The sequence below is a fragment of the Alosa pseudoharengus genome, unplaced genomic scaffold (genome assembly GCF_046254945.1).
Source record: "Alosa pseudoharengus isolate Yale_2024_CS ecotype anadromous, Long Island Sound unplaced genomic scaffold, YU_APseudo_1.1 YU_APseudo_1.1_scf_9, whole genome shotgun sequence".
In the NCBI taxonomy this organism is placed as follows: domain Eukaryota; kingdom Metazoa; phylum Chordata; class Actinopteri; order Clupeiformes; family Clupeidae; genus Alosa; species Alosa pseudoharengus.
In genome coordinates this window covers 24323246-24340529 of record NW_027468881.1, presented here as the reverse complement: position 1 = coordinate 24340529, position 17284 = coordinate 24323246, and the positions used below count along the sequence as shown (strand labels likewise).

Below are 17284 nucleotides of genomic sequence, written 5' to 3'. Positions count from 1 at the left end.
TACCCCTGCATGTGATTGGACAAGAAATTTCCGCGCGGTGGGTTGCAGCCAATGAGAAAAATTGTTTTTCTGGTTCGTAAAAGCAACCTCGAGTCCAGTAATGGCGAGCGGAAGGACAAATTATAAACAATTTCAAGGGAGTGGATAACAGCAATCCTACGTTGTCACGGATGTAGTCGAGGTACTAGTGTAATTGTGTGTACAATTTTATATAGGCTACATTACCAGAGGTTTTGCGTAAAATACCATTGAAGTACCATGCAGCTCGCAAAGTACTGTACAGATAGGCTAGCAGCTACACTGCTAGGCCGCTAAAATTTAGCTACGCAAATACGGATAACTGAACATGGAACAATGTTGACTACTACCAACTTAGCCAGCAATTTCACTGTAATTTCTTGAAAACGCACGATACCCAAGTAGCACAGCTACATTGCAGAAATATACGAATTGTGGTTCTATTGCTTGGAACGATAAAATGAGCAAGCAAGTAGACAGCGGTAAGCTGTCTGAATCCACCAAGAAACGAAGCTCTAGCACTGATCAGGGTAGCTCCCCCCACTCTAAGCGGTGCAAAGTGGATGACTGTTCTGGGGATAAAGTTGACGTTTCAGAGAAAATTGAATCTACAGCCCAAAAGGCAGACGCACAAGATAATGGTGGGGATAGCAAGTCAAGAGAGGACGACTCTCCCCGTTGTGGGTCAGGGACGAGAGGGCAGGTTGAGACTGCTGCTGACACTCAGGACTTGAGCAGGAAAGGCGACGTTGATTCCAGTAGCGCGGAACAAGCGGGAAGCAACAGTGACAAGTGTGAACCAGGTGGAGAGGCTGCTGAAGCAGCATCGTATTACGGCGATAAAGAATGTCGGCCCTCAACGTCGGAGAAGCGGTCAGATTCAGCGGCGATCGCCGCAGCAGAGGCACTGGCCAGTCTAACCGGTGGAAATAAGGATAAACGTGGCGAGGAAATGCCGTGCTCGTCTAAGCAAGCCACCAGTTCTAAGGACATATCCAAGCTGGGCCAACAACCGGAGGCGGCTCCTGCAGACAGCTCCTCGTCGCTTCTCACTCGGGATGACGAAGAGGACGCAGGGGATGGCGATGAAGACGACTCTTTACCAGGGTCATCGTCCACCCCAAGCTCTTCGCTCGCGTCGGATAATGACGAAGACGAATGTGCCATAGTGTCTGTGAAAATGGCACCGGAGATTCGGCAGTCCATCGCACATCTTGCCCAGGTGCAGACACAGCTGAACACGCTGGAGAAGAAAGGCGCGCGTCTCTACCAGCGCCTCGAACTCAAACTGGAACGGCAGCGACGCCCTCACCTGGACCAGCGCAGCGCGATCACCCACACCATCCCTGGCTTCTGGGTTACCGCCGTATCCTTTGCATCAGTAGTGGATACAATCAAGTCTAACAAATTATTTCAGTGGATACAAACAATAAGTTCTTCACCATTTTTCTCAGTTAATTTCGGCATCATTTGTAAATTCACATGAATGGATATCAAGTGTCAACAATTCCATAATTGTGTAGTGTGTTGATTGTATTGTACAAAAGTGTCTCTCCTTGACTCAGACTGTAGCTTCTGAATCATCCATACCTGTCTCCACACATAGACGAAAATGATGAGGATGCACTCAGCTACATGACCAATCTGGAAGTAGGTATATACACCCATATCCACCCTTGATTGGATCACTTTCAGACAACCATGCAGAGACCATTTCCAATTGACCACCACCAGTTCACCATCTGTTTTCAAACATAGTAGTAGTACTAGTAGTAACAAACATAGAGTATTTATTTCAGTTTGTTGTCTCTGTGTGTGCTTATTTTCTTAGATTGAGTCATTCAAACATAATAAGCTTGGGTACAGGATCCGCTTCCACTTTCGACGCAACCCTTACTTTCAGAACACCGTCATCATGAAGGAACTCCACCTTGGAATGGGAGGCAAGTTTAATCTGTGTCTATTTCATGTCCTCTGTAATTGTCATGGGTCCCTTGATGCTTATTGTATACAATAACTGAAGGAACTGTTTGGATTTTGCCCATAATATTTCATGCCTTTGTTTACGTAACTAAGCAGATATAGAGAGTGTAGAAATATCAGGCTTTCTACACTACTATCTAATCAAATAATGAATACAAACTACTTCCTGTGCTTTGTGAGATTCGAACCCATGACCCTGAGCTGTGGTCTAATCTGTCAGGTTCGCCGGTGTCCATGTCCAACCCCATCCTGTGGCACCGTGGGCAGAACCTTACAGGCTCCGCAGAGCAGAGGCGCTCCACACGGGGCGGCTACCAGAGCTTCTTCAGCTGGTTCAGTGACCACAGCTGTCCTGGCAGGGACGACATCGCTCAGGTAGGACTTCAACACACCTGAGGGGTATACTACAGAGTGAGATGTGGTATGTTGAGCCTGAAGCCAGAGGTTCGTTCAAATTTCAAATTTGGCAAGCAGAGGCAAATGTGGGCTGCAGTGGCTTAGGAGGTAGAGGAGTCATCCAGCAACTGGAAGGTTGTCCTTCCAGACATTGAACCCCAGTGTTCCTAATGAGCAGGTTGGCGCCTTGCATGGCAGCCTCCGCCATGGGTGTGTGTGTGTGTGAATGGGTGAATGTGAGCCATGACATTGTAAAGCCATTTGGGTGCTCGGAGGAGTCGAAAAAAGCGATATTAAAAAGTCTCAAAAAAACTCCTGAAGACCCAGCTTTTCAGAGAATACCTCTCTCTCATAGCACTACCAACAACTAGACATGCTAATTCTAACACTTACCACTTGACTAGAACAGACACTATGCAAGTAGTACTTATTACTGCACTAACATTTCCTTGTCGCATTGTACCTTGATTGTTTCCCTTTTTTGTAAGTCACTTTGGATAAAAGCATCATCTAAATCACTAAGGCTGCAAGTCTGGCAGCGTATTCTGCCGCCAGTGCATGCACACTGTGGCCAGAGCAAGCCTAGGCTAGGTTAATTAATAAAATATTTGGTTAAAGCCGACCAATAGCAGTGTTGAGCAATAAATGGAATTTAAATGGAATAGTTACATTTAAATGGAAAAAAATGGAATAGTTACATTTAACAGTAAACAATTTAAAAAGTTGGTAAGACTACACTAAGGAGAACAGCAATAATAAACAACAATGTCAATTCAATCAATAGCCTAATGAAAATAAATAAATACTATAATATACAAACCATAACTCATAAGAAAAACTTAATAAACTAAGTGCATGTTAAACAGATATGCCTTTAGACCACTCTTGAAAGACCCAAAACTATCACAGGAAAGGAGAGCACTGGGCAACTTATGCCACCAACAAGGAACCACTGAAGAAAAGAGTCTTGAATTTGACCTAGCGTTTGTGGCTGGTCAACACAACAGACGCTCATCAGAAGACTGCAATGGGCGGTTGGGGATATACATCTTGATCATTGTATTAAGATAGCAGGGAGCAGATCCAGTCAGTGTCCTATAGGCCAAAGTGAGAGATGTAAATTTAATTCTGGCCATTATAGGGAGCCAGTGGAGAGTCCTCTTTGGCTTATTGAAGACCAGGCGTGCTGTAGCATTCAGAATCAGTTGTAACGATCTTACTACACAAGGAGGTAGGCCAGCTAACAGTGAATTACAATATTCCAGCTTGGAGATAACCATGGCCTGTACAAGAAGTTGTGTGGAATCTTGTGTCAGATAAGGTCTGATCTTATTTACAGTAGCATTTACAATACAATAGGCCTATTGTTGCACATCTGATCTGAATATTTTTACAAAGAATAATATGTAGCATTTCTTCTGCTCTTCCAAGCAATTCAATTTCAAAGTATGGTTGTAGCTTTTCAGACCTGTTTTAAATACCATATCACATCCGATCAGGCTGTTATTTTGTTAATCCATAGCAATACGATTTTGAGCAAAACATATGACATTACATATTCACTTATGAGTCGCGCTGAACGTGTTTAATCTCCAAAGGATGGGATAGGCTATAGTCAACTCTGTGTTGATGCCAAAAAATGACCTTAGGAGTTAATATCTGATAACAATGATAGGCCTACTATTGTAAAATTATATCCTCATCTGGTGTTAGCGTTAATTGGAAAGACGTTCAGAAAGAGATGAATGAACTGGATGAATTGACAACAACACAAGTTTTGATAGCCTACATAGGATGACTGGTTTATCTGCCTTGATTCATACTGGTCATGCATTGAAATACTATATTAGACCTACTATCTTTAGTGGTTAGAAATAATGTAGCCAACCGACGTTGTCTATGTAGGCCTATGCGTTTTGTAGCCTATGTTTTAGAATAAGTGACGATACTTTCGAGCACACTCCTGTCCGCCTGCGTGTTCTCATGCACCTATTTTTCAGTAAGCACTTAGGCTACTGTATGAATGCAAGAGAGTGGACTAAGATCAATTATACTCTATATATGTGTATGTGTTTGTTTTTTTGGCCCTCTGCATGCGAGTCCTTCCTGAGAGTAGCTCATGTATGGTCTCTCTGTATCTGAACTGCACACAACTTATTTATTTTGAGAGAGTGCACACTCATAAGAGCCCTACGATATCATCTGACAAAAGTGTCACCCTAGTGTCACAGGTACATGCTGCCATTTTGTCAGATGATATCGTAGTGCTCTTATGAGTGTGCTATCAAAATAAATCAATCACGGTCAATCGTCAATTTTCCCCATATGTCAGCATTTTTATTTTGTTTCTTTTGTCCTCCTTTTCCGTCTAGATCTTGAAGGATGACCTGTACAGAAATCCTCTCCGGTACTACCTAACTCCGCTGTGGGAACCCAGGGAGAACGGCAGGTGAGAACATGTCTATAAGAGTGTGTTTGCCCCAAATATTGAGAGTTAGGAAAAGTTGAAGTGGTCCTTTTCTGCCACCGTCTTAGCGAGAACTGGAGAAATGTTTGGTAACGGACAGATTAAAGCATCCGTCACTCATATTGGAATCGTGGGGTTAATGGTAATGCCCCATGTAGATAAGGATCACCACAGGGTGGCGTTTAGGTCACTTTCTGCGTCAGAGACTTCCCACATAGGTTGCACATAGCATACTTTGGGCGAATATTCTACAGTATCTACAGTATCTTTGACATCAAGAAAATACACAATTAGTCACACATATGTCTATTATTACAAGGGCCAGTATCTCCAGAGCAACTCGGGGGTTAAGTGCTTTGCTCAAGGGCACAAAGGTGGCAGTCGAGAAATTAACCTACAGTGTAACCTTAATGTAACCTTCTGGCTACTGCATGCTAGCCCAGCTCCTTAGGCCCAATTCGCACCAAAGATTCGCAATGAGACAAAACCATTGCAGAAAGAGTTGCAGTGGTGTGAATTAAATGTTGCACGTTGTTGCCAGCTGTTGCAAGCCGCCGCAAAGCATTCACCATGTCTAGTCGCAGTTGCAAGGTTTTAGCACATCGCAGCTCATCTCGTCGTGAATCTTTGGTTCGAACTCCGAACTTTGGTTCGAACTGGTCATATCCATGCAGCCAAGTCCCTGTCGCTGTTCCCCTCCAGTGCCCCGAAGCCGCCGGCCAGCAACAACGGAGACGAGTGTGTTGTGATCTCTGACTCGGAAGATGACGACGAGCCCGACGAGAGTAGCCAAGAGTCTCGCCGGGAGGAAAGACAGACTGAGGAGGACGAGGACGAGGACGACGACGACGAAGATGAGGATGAGGGTGGTCGAGTTGCAGGTTGGTAGCCGCATCGTGCCCCTGCAGAGATACGTGTGACCAAAATGTTCGTATTCTTTGAAAGCCAAGATTGTGGTCTCAGGTGAAAGCTTCATGTAGTGCTAATAACAGATTACTCAGTGAGGAGAGGCAATGCTGTAATGCTGCCAATTAGCCTGTAATAGAAACATGCTAAATGGGTTGAGGGTAAATATGTTCTGATCCTGACGGTGTGGTTGTGTTTGTTTGTTTGTTTGTTTGTTTGTTTGTTTGTTGTGATTTCTTTTGCTCTACAGGGTCGGAAGACAGCAATGCTGATGTCGGAGAGTCCTCCTATGAGGAGAAGGAGGAAGAGGAAGTAGACGTAGAGGAAATGGACGAGTCACATGACTCTGGGGCTGATGAGGTCCGAGACCGAGAGGAAGAGGGTGAGGAGAATGTTGATGTTGATGAGGGAGGGGAGGGAGAGGAGAACTGATGAATAGCAGGGATTTTATGTCAGTCAGGGTTTCATTTCACCATCAGGTGACGTAAGTTAGCACAAAATGAGAGGCATAAGATGCAATGCTTGTGACGACTATGCCACAAAAAAGGTACATAAAATACTTCACTATTACAGTTGTTTATGAAAGTCTCACCACACAAGATTGTTGTAAAACAACAAATGACCTGGCATTGCAGAGAGGCGTTTGGATCTATTCACCAGTTGTTAGTAGAAGAAAGGCTCAGGAATGCCCCCCCTTTTTTTTGAGTAAGCATCGTTGAATTCCCAAACTCAAAGGTTTATTTTCAACCATGACCAGAAAGCCAATATGAACTCACACAGAAAATAAGTAATACTGAATTGGTCCCCTGCTTTGGAAAGCAATATTGTTCCTAATGTTTCATTCATTTTTCCCATTCCAACCCTAATGTTTCATTTATTATTGGGACAATAAGGGCTGTGTAAAAGTGCTTGGACCTACAATATTGTCAGATTTTTAGCTTTTTTTTTTTTTTATTATTTTGCTTTGTGTAGCATGTGCATATCCGTGTCCCATGTAGAATCACACCTCACATTACGATCATGTTCTTACAATGGCTCAATGCCACGTACAATATATACCATAACAGAAAGTAATGCAGGAACGGTCCTTTTTTCAAAGTTGAACTCGCATACTGTTAGCAGTGTATTATAGATTCGGCTCACTGTAGCAAACATTTTTACTGACCTAAACATAAACATAATGGCCATTTACGTTTTCAGAATATGGGCATGGTCGCCCTGATATTGTCCTGGTATTGGTTGTCTTGATAACTGGATTTCCAGACTCCCATGACCTCAGTAACAACACAACCCATAATATTAGCCTATTTCTTCCACTGATGGTCTTCTCTGCTGGTTGCTTTCCTTTCCAGTATTAATCAAGACTTTAGCAGCTTTTGCTTAGGAGAATTTTTAATTTGTGGTGTAATTTTGATAGTCATTCCACCTCGCGCTCAATTAAATGTTCAACCACACATAATAAAAACCAATGAAGACAAATAGGATCTGCATAAAAACTAAGACTGTTCAATTGAATCTCGTTGGTACTGTAAAATGTTTGTAAGTAATGCTAGAATATAATTTAAAGATCTAATTAATACCAGCATTAGACCCACTAGCTTCCTTGTACTAAAAACCTTTGTTATTTTTTAATCCATAAATACCTAGCACGTCTTGTGTGTATATAGTCATAAGATGTTGGACGGTGTCCTAAACAAATTATCCGAGTGCTCATGCAACCCTTGATATCCTTTGGTCAGTTCCCATCCATTTGAAGGTTTCATCAGAGGGAAAAGTATAACCTTTAAGCTTATTAAAGTCGATATGTTTGACAGCTATTTCTGTAGTGGAGGGAACAATGTTAAAAATGTTCCGATGTACCTAGTAGTTCCAAATCAAATCTGGAATTCTCAGGGATGTTCTAAAATCCTTTCTTCACATTGATCTCTTAGTGTTTACCCCATCATCCTTAATTATCTGCTTTATTGGTTTGCTGTGTTTTTTTCTACCCTGTCTCCTTTTTTTATATATCTGAACACACAGGGACACACCCAGGCATCCCCTACACAAAAGCACACACCTAATAATTATACACAATGTAAAGTATAGGTGTCCGTGCATGTTGAAATACTTCATAGACTCCATCTGACATGCACCACGGGAAGGCGGTCTCTCATTCAGCGTAATGTTAACTCCACACCTTCCATAAGAATACCATGCTATACATTTGCTGTACATGCACTGCTATTAGGTGTTTATTCATCTCTTAAAACAGTCATTTTGTGTAGTGCTGTCGGACAGGTCTGACCTGTCGAACGAGTGGGCATAAGATCGTGAAGGCACTGTTATTTAGAAGTGTGTAGGTTATGGTGTCAAACCTGCTTGGCTAACAGCCAGGAAGCTTGAGCTTCTTTTTGTTATGCATCTTCTGTATCACCTAAAACTACATTTTCTTTTTTTTTTACCTCTAATATGTAATTAAGCACATAGGTTTATCCAGTGTATTTTAGTGATTTTTTTTTTGTTTGTTTGTTTTGTAACAATGTGTACCAGTTGGTTTGTTTAGTTTTTGGCTTTTTTTCTCAGTTTTGTTTTGGATGGTTTTGAACCCCTGTGTGTGTTTTGCCTTTTTAAGGCTGTTTCTGTCCCAGATTCATCTCTCTCCTCTTGATGTTGTGTTTCTCTTACCTCATGGCTTGCGTGTCAAGAGTAAAATCACACCTTTTGTTTCAAAGAAATAATATTTCTTATGAAAGCAGTAATTGTGATGATATAGCAATGTACTGAAATTGTAATGATACTAGATGTCATTTGAATATCAAAGGATAAAGATCTGGCTTGTAAATATGTAAAACATTTTCACAAGGAGATATGATTTGTTAATGTTTGCATTTCGCATTTCAAGTTACTTAAAATCTTAAATTGGAAATAGTAACAGAAAGCTCTATTTTCTGTCCTGTATTTTATAGGAATTTGCTGTTTTTGGAAAATGTGTTTAAGTTTTTTTAAGAAAAAAAATAAAGTTAATGTCCTGCTTTTGAAACCACTTCATATTTAGAACCAATGACTTTGTTCTATTCTCTTGGTTCATATTTCGAGCCAATGACTCATTTGATCACTTCAGCTCATGCAAGGTGCATAAGCCACTGGACAAGATGATTATTGGGTCTATGTTTGGTCTTGTTGCATTCCGCTCAGCATGTGCCCAAAATACATTCAGACTGCATAATTAGAGAAAACGGGTTATACACGCCTTATGCTAAAAGTATATGGCTACGTTTTCTTTATACTTCAAAAAAGCGTCTAAGTACAGACTTCAATGTAAGTACATGCGGTCCAGTCCAAGGTCATGTTGCTGTTGCTGGTTAGACCTGGTGTCTCCAGCAGGAGGTGCTATAGTTAAAGGAATGTGCTCAGCTCATTGTCAAATCTGTCTGAAGAAGCATCTTAAGAAGGGCCGGGTTGGTTACATGTTGATCTTTTTATTTCCAGAATCTTAACAGTCATGGTGAAAGTCACCTAAAGGAAAATCAAATATGGCACACACGCTAATACATGATCAGACGACAAATCTTGCTCGGCTAATACATCATCCAAACTGTCCTCCCATGGCACGATATGTTGTCTGTGACAATTCCCCCCAAGCAGTGTGTACAATGGAAGACGAGCCTGTGGTGAGCCTCCGTCTTGTGCTGTTTAGTCTGCGGACATGTTTGAAGTGCCCCTATCTGTCCTCCAGCTGCCCCAGGGGCTTTTAGAGAGGGGTGGGTACGGGCAGGAGCAGCCTGTTAACACAAAGACAGACCCCAGAGCTTATCTGCTGCTTCATTACACAGGCGGACTTCATAACCAAAACCACTGAGAGAGTTCTAAGCACTCTTGGTTCTATGTGTAATATGCAGTTTTAGAGTCAGACTGATGGAAGTGTGATGTATTAACTCTCAAATTATAGCCTCTTGCTAACTGGTACTATGCCCTTGTCACCTGTACCACCTATGTACCTGTCAGTCGATAATGGATAAAATGTTCAACTTAAGCGTGCCTTTTTTCCCTCCAGCTCTAGTTTACTATGAGGTTTTATGCTATAGTTATGTAAGGCAAATACTAAAAAGCAAAGTGTCTTGTTCATACCAACAGTAGCTCTCTAGTGACATCCCTGTTGACATATGAGAACTCTGATTACTACAAGAACGACCCTCATTAGGTTCCTGAAGTAGAAACACGCACACAACTCTACAGTGACAATCCAGTCTTCAGACACGTGAGGTGCACATGTCTGCCACACTCCCCTCTTTGTTCATGTAGTATCGTTATGATATGTCATGTCTCTTTAGTGCTAGCTTGATGTAGAGCCCTGTATAGAGTATGTTCACCTGTTTGATCTCAGCCTCTCTCTCTCTCTCTGGCATAGCGTAGCCCCCGCGACGCGGCAGCTTTGCAAACAGCCCGAGGCCGGGCATATTTGGACAGGCCTGGACAGGGGAGCGACAGAGGCGGCGGTACACTTAAAACCCTTGATTCCGCACTGCTTAATGCATTGCTATAAATATTCCACCAGCAAAGACCTGTCCTGTTTTTAAATATGGCACAGTAAGGCATGCAGCAGGGACGAGGGACGTCGGGCGCTATTAATACAAGCACTGGAAACGCCGCATAGCCTAAGCCTACTGCACCGGGGCTGCGCAGATAGGCATCATGTGGTGTGAACTGTGACGAATGGCTAACGTCCATGCCGACTTACTCCGGCCTAATCCTTAGACAACGGGCAAATTGAATGCCAGATTTCTGTCACCGCACTGTCATCTGATTTGAAATACAAGGTGATGCTTAGCTAAACTGGTAGGTGCTGCACAGTAGCCCATAATCACTGCTTACCTGTACGGCAAATAATAGATGAAGCACACCATAGCCTAGATAGTGTAGAAAAGAATATTTCCAACAACAAAGAAGACCTTCAGTGTTTCACATCTCATCATTTAGGCCGTAAATGTCAACAGCCAGTGTCAACCAGCTGCATTAACAAGATCAGAGAAACACATCAAAGGGCCTAACCTCCTACCTCTATAGTTGTCACCAGACCCCATGTTTTCTCAGCTGAAATCACCGGGGTATTAATGCTTGTGTGTGAATCACTGGTTATAAATACCAGAAGCTTTTACTGGTATAAATTAATCATGAAGCAGCGTTTCCATGTTATTGATCCTCATGACAAACCAGAAAGTAACATACCATTCCTCACAGCAGAGGTCTCAAACTCCCGGCCCGCAACCTGATGTCAAAATATTAATGTATTTTAGCCCTTGAGACCCTTGCCCTACAGGGTAACTACTTAACAGCTTTCTCTCTCCCCTCTATCACAGGATGTACTATGTTGTGAGGTTCCCCCTGCAGTCCTGTAGAGTACAGGGTTGTGCAAAATTCCAAAATTGAATTGAAACTGGCTGTTAAATTTCAATTCAATTCTTGAATTTAACTTGCATTTCAATTGAAGTAGCAAACAGGAAGCAGAATTGCAATTTGAATTTTGCACAACCCTGGTAGAGTAGACACTGTTCCCAACAATCATTTACTCCTTCAATGTCTGAGACTTAGAGCTGCTTACAAGTGTTCAGGCCAAACCAAGAAATCTTGTGTAGGCTATTGTGTTGTACTAAAATGTCTGCCAAATTAAGGGATGAGAATGGAAGTACCACTACACAACAAAGTTTGCATGTGCTTGCTGAAGATGATTTTTTTTCCAGAAACGTCGACTAGAGAAATGATGCGTTGCCATGCTTGGAGATAACAGAAATGCTATTAGTGGAGTGGATTTAGCTTAGCAACCAGCTGAGCAACTGCTCCTCGGCCCAGCTCAAAGGCCCAGAATTTCTGACAGCGGTTCAGCAGTATATATATACAGTCTATGGGGCCTGACAGTCGGTCAACCCGGGATTGATTCCATGACTCAACCTCACTTTGGATAAAAGTGTCCGCAGTCACTATAAGCATGAACTTCAATGGAGGTGATTGCAACACCCAATCCGTCTAGCTAGGCAATCATACTTGAACAGCAACAGCAATGCACAGTAGCAGCAAGAGTTGGCAGCTACGTTCAGTGTGGTGTGATCCTCCTAAAGAGCGCTGACTGAGTGACGGCTGTTGTGGCAGCAGAGAGAGCTTGAGGGCAGGGAAGAGGCAACCTAGCCTGGGTGTTCCCATGCTGCCTTGCGCGCGATTTGATTCACGCTGCTAAGGCAGCCTGGAGACCATGGAGCAAATTTTCGCCTGAGATAGGGGACCAATCACAGAACAAGGGGGAAAGCAAGACGATGATGAGCTATGCACAGACGAATTTGATAGACATCCGTGGCACCCAATAAACGGATCTGGGCATTTTTTTAAAATACGAGAAAATTAACGCTTGGTTCCCAGACCACGTCTCATTGAGAAGTGGTGGCGCTAGCCAGGCTAGAGGCATCCTATATCAACATATAAGCTGCGCAGAGATAGGGACACGAACCCCATACAGCGGAATGCGTGCAGGAGATGGGAATCTTCAAGGCCCAGCTGCGTTGCCGTGGTGATCCGATGCCTTCATGCTTCTGCGCCACCGGAGGCTCCTGAAAGTGTTGTGTAATAGCAAAGTACACTAAGCTATAAGGTGTGGGTGTAAGTGAGTGTGTGCGTATCTGAAGTCTGTGTTTGACGGTGAATACCTTTGTGTGTGTGTGTGTGTGCACACGTGTGTGTGTGTTTGAGCATGCACTGTATATGGATATGTGTGTACGTGTGGGTTATGTACACACCATAAGAGTGTGGGTGGGATCCTGGCTGTCATCAGGAAGCCCATGGATGTTTTGAGAGAAACAGACGTTCTGGTGTCCTCTGCACATAGGAATGTTCTCTTCATGTGGAAAATGCAAACCTAAGATCGAGTATACTCATCATCACCAGCATGCACTAGCTCACTCCACACATCAAACAAGGTGCTGATTATTGCCCACAGCACTTCTTCATGCCACTGCCATTTGCACATGTGTGACTCACTGCGTTGTCCAAGCGCCACAGCGACTCTACAAACACTGTTATGTATTTGCTAATGTGACAGAGATTGTGTCACACATCTGATAATGTGCCGACCACAAGAGGATAACTCAAGATGATTAACATCAGACAGACACACTCACACACACGTGTCCTTGACTCATTTAATGAGATAACGTGACAAAAATTCCATACATTTTCATAAGCAGAGAGGAAGGTTGCTTGGCGCTGTGTTGCTGTCAGGTAATTTTATATGGCTTAACCCCCGGGCGGAGGGGCACACCTTCAGGCCACCCCAGTGTGCGGTTTGACAGCCCAACATATGGTGTGGCATACCGACCAGGCTGGCTCCTCAACAACAATAACGCCCATGAGCTCATCACCCGAGCATGCAACTTACTTTGTGGAGCTCTCCCTCACTGTATGTCAGTCTGTGTTTTTTCTTACTGTCTCTCTAACTCTCTCTCTCCCTCCATGTTACAGTACCTCAAAAAACCACACAGCAGATTTCTTTTGTAAACCGTCCATAGCGCCATCCAACTATTACACCCTCTGTACATGTTCATTAATCAAATGATGGATTATGTATGCAACAGTTAACAGTTGTTGCGCAACCAGTGATAGATGGCATGTAGCATGTAGGCTATGACAGTGAATAAAGACCTTGCGCTATTAAAGTTCCTTAGGCTCTTAAAAGCATTCTGCACATTCAATTGAAATTCCAACATAATCACATTTGCGTGAATTACGTGTATTACACATTGGGCATTTCAAAAACATAACATTCATAATAAATGTAGTGCATACCATAAGCATAATATATTTAGTTCTGTGATATAAACACAGACAGAGAAGGTCAAAACATGAGAGAAGATAATATAAGAGAGAAAAAGAGGGTGAGTATGAGAGACAGAGACGGATGAGTGGGGAAAGAGAAAGTGATTGAGAAAGGAGAGATAGTGTGTGTGCATGGATGGAAAGAGCAAGTGAGAGAGTAAGAGAGCAGAAAGAAATAGAGAGAGACAAAGAGAGAGAAAGTGACAAAGATTGAGTATATGATGTGAGTCTGTACAGCTGCTATCTTGACCAGGCCCCTTTTGTAGAGAAACAGTTTTATTTTTTTGTATATATATCTCTGCAAGGTGTTCCTTGTAAAATTAAGGTGAAATAAAAATACATTAAAAAATAAAATGGGCAAAGTGAAATAGAGAGAGAGAGAGAGAGAGAAGGAGATACAGAGTCAGTGTATGATCATGGATGTTTGCGTGGATGAAAGAGTGAGCAGAGACGGAGAAAGTGATAGAGACTCTGATAGTGATTGATGGAGAGAGAGGAGAAAAGAGAGTGGGTGAGTGAGAATGAGAGAACAAGTGACTTTACGTGTGTACTGTAGATGGATAGAATAAGTGAAAGAGGGAGAGAGAGAGAAGCGAGGGATCAGAGAGATAGATGTGTGCGGGTAATTAGTCGGGCCCCAGTGGTCTTGACAGCCCTGGCGGGCAGATGGATGGCTGCTATCAGAGGGATCACACCCCACCAGCGCCGGGCAGAGCCTCAGCTACACCCCCCACAGACCTCCAGGTTTTCCTCCTCATCAGCCAGCCTACCTGGCACAGGAGAGGGGGATCACACACACGTACACACACACGCAACTACATGCACATACACACACACACACACACACAGCAGGGACAAGAGAGGGGAACTCAGCAGCAGACAGGTGAGAGCCCAGCCAAGTGCCTCCAGCCTGTTAGAGCACCACTGAGCCTAAGATTGAGATGGCACAAGCCTGTGGGAGCCAGAAGCTCAGAGAGAGGGACCGTATGTATCTCATCTCATTTAGCAGCTCAGAGAAAGGCTAGAGCAATGTATGTATCTCATCTCATTTAGCAGCTCAGAGAGAGGCTAGAGCAATGTATATATCTCATTTAGCAGCTCAGAGAGAGGCTAGAGCAATGTATGTATCTCATCTCATTTAGCAGCTCAGAGAGAGGCTTGAGCAATGTGTACAGTATCTCATCTCATTTAGCAGCTCAGAGAAAGGCTAGAGCAATGTATGTATCTCATCTCATTTAGCAGCTCAGAGAGAGGCTAGAGCAATGTATGTATATCATTTAGCAGCTCAGAGAGAGGCTTGAGCAATGTATGTATCTCATCTCATAGCAGCTCAGAGAGAAGCTTGAGCAATGTATGTATCTCATCTCATTCAGCAGCTCAGAAAGAGGCTAGAGCAATGTATGTATCTCATCTCATTTAGCAGTTCAGAGAGAGCCTTGAGCAATGTGTACAGTATCTCATCTCATTTAGCAGCTCAGAGAAAGGCTAGAGCAATGTATGTATCTCATCTCATTTAGCAGCTCAGAGAGAGGCTAGAGCAATGTATGTATCTCATTTAGCAGCTCAGAGAGAGGCTTGAGCAATGTATGTATCTCATCTCATTTAGCAGCTCAGAGAGAAGCTTGAGCAATGTATGTATCTCATCTCATTCAGCAGCTTAGAAAGAGGCTAGAGCAATGTATGTATCTCATCTCATTTAGCAGCTCAGAGTGAGGCTTGAGCAATGTTTGCATTTCATCTCATTTAGCAGCTCAGAGAGAGCCTTGAGCAATGTATATCTCATCTCATTTAGCAGCTCAGAGAGAAGCTAGAGCAATGTATGTATCTCATCTCATTTAGCAGCTCAGAGAGAGCCTTGAGCAATGTGTACAGTATCTCATCTCATTTAGCAGCTCAGAGTAAGGCTTGAGCAATGTTTGCATTCCATCTCATTTAGCAGCTCAGAGAGCCTTGAGTAATGTATGTATCTCATCTCATTTAGCAGCTCAGAGAGAGCCTTGAGCAATATGTATCTAATCTCATTTGGCAGCTCAGAGAGAAGCTTGAGCAATGTATATATCTCATCTCATTTAGCAGCTCAGAAAGAAGCTTGAGCAATGTACAGTATGTATCTCATCTCATTTAGCAGCTCAGAGAGAGGGACCGTATATATCTCATTTAGCAGCTCAGAGAGAAGCTTGAGCAATGTATGTATCTCATCTCATTTAGCAGCTCAGAGAGAAGCTTGAGCAATGTATGTATCTCATCTCATTCAGCAGCTCAGAGAGAGGTTTGAGCAATCTATGCATCTCATCTCATTTAGCAGCTCAGAGAGAGGCTTGAGCAATGTATGTATCTCATCTCATTTAACTGATGCTTTTATCCAAAACAATGAAGGTACAATAAAGGTACAGTGCCACATATTGTTCGTGCAGCAAGAAGTACTACTCAGATAGAATAGAATAACAGTAATATCTATATATCTATATTTTATTTATGTATTAATGAATTCATCTTCAAATGTGTTTATTTACTTCTTTATTTATTTATTGGGTGGCTTTTAATATATCCTCAGCTCTGGCGCCACCACAGTGATCTTGCCTGGGAGCCTCCAGTTAGCTAATACATCACTTAGAGTACCTCTCTATTTATCTATTGATGCATTTACTTGTTTGCACTATGTTTATTTATTGTGTAGTGTCATCAAAGCTTGTGTGTGTGTGTGTGTGTGTGTGTGTGTGTGTGTGTGTGTGTGTGTGTGTGTGTGTGTGTGTGTGTGTGTGTGTGTCTCAAAGTTTCCTATGTTCGCTCTGAGCTTTTTGTTTGGATGCCCCCACCACTTGGAACTCAATTCAACACACCTTTAAGCTAAACTCTTTAGTTTTGTATGGGCAATTCAAATCATTAGTAACAAACCTCCCTGTACCAGTCTGTAACTGTTTTATCTGATTGTTTATCATTTATTTTATTTTATTTATTTTTGTATTATGGTTGTGATCTTAGTGGTTGCTGTAATTATATGAATTATGTTATTATTTTATGTTGTATCTCGGCTACATTGAAAATGAGGGCTGCCCTCAATTGTACACCCGAGAATGAAAATAAAAGGTGAATGAATGAGTGTGTGTGTGGGTGCGTGCGTGCGCACGTGCGTGCGTGTGTGTGTGTGTGTGTGTGTGTGTGTGTGTGTGTGTGGTGAGATGATACAGTAGATTGATCACAAAGTTGTGTGTGTGTGTGTGGTGAGGTGGTAGGTTGATCAGACAGCTGGAATACGGTTTCCTGAAAATGACCACTCGCAGTGCTTAGGATGGTTGCAAGATGCACTGGACATACTTTAAATGGAGTGCAGTCATACATGCACACACACACAGAGTGAGAGAGCGAGAGAAACAGGGTAAATAAGTAAGTGTTTATTTATATAGCACATTTTTCATGCACATGGAGGGTGCTAAGGGGGAGAGAGAGACACACACAGAACAAAACTCTTTAAGAAAATGCCTTTCATCCTTAAATAATCAAATATGCTCTGTTCCTCTCCTCACTGTTAATGTAGTTGTGAGTGTCTGCTTGTGTGTGTGTGTACTGTAAATATGCTTGTGTGCAACACGCAGTTGATGCGCGTGTCAGTGTACATGCATTTGTGTGTGTGTATGTGTGTGTGTGTGTATGAGTGAGGTGGGACATGTACAGTGT

The 17284-nt window shown here is 42.7% G+C and overlaps 1 protein-coding gene across 1 annotated transcript; it reads left to right on the top strand.

Annotated features, from left to right (window-relative positions):
* Positions 1-67: 67 nt before the first annotated feature.
* On the top strand, positions 68-8914 carry tspy (testis specific protein Y-linked). Its single transcript, XM_076275599.1, has 7 exons — positions 68-1384; positions 1591-1668; positions 1850-1961; positions 2222-2376; positions 4770-4846; positions 5567-5745; positions 6021-8914. Exons 1-7 carry the CDS (start codon positions 479-481, stop codon positions 6200-6202), a joined length of 1689 nt encoding a protein of 562 aa, XP_076131714.1. The 5' UTR covers positions 68-478; the 3' UTR covers positions 6203-8914.
* Positions 8915-17284: the final 8370 nt, after the last annotated feature.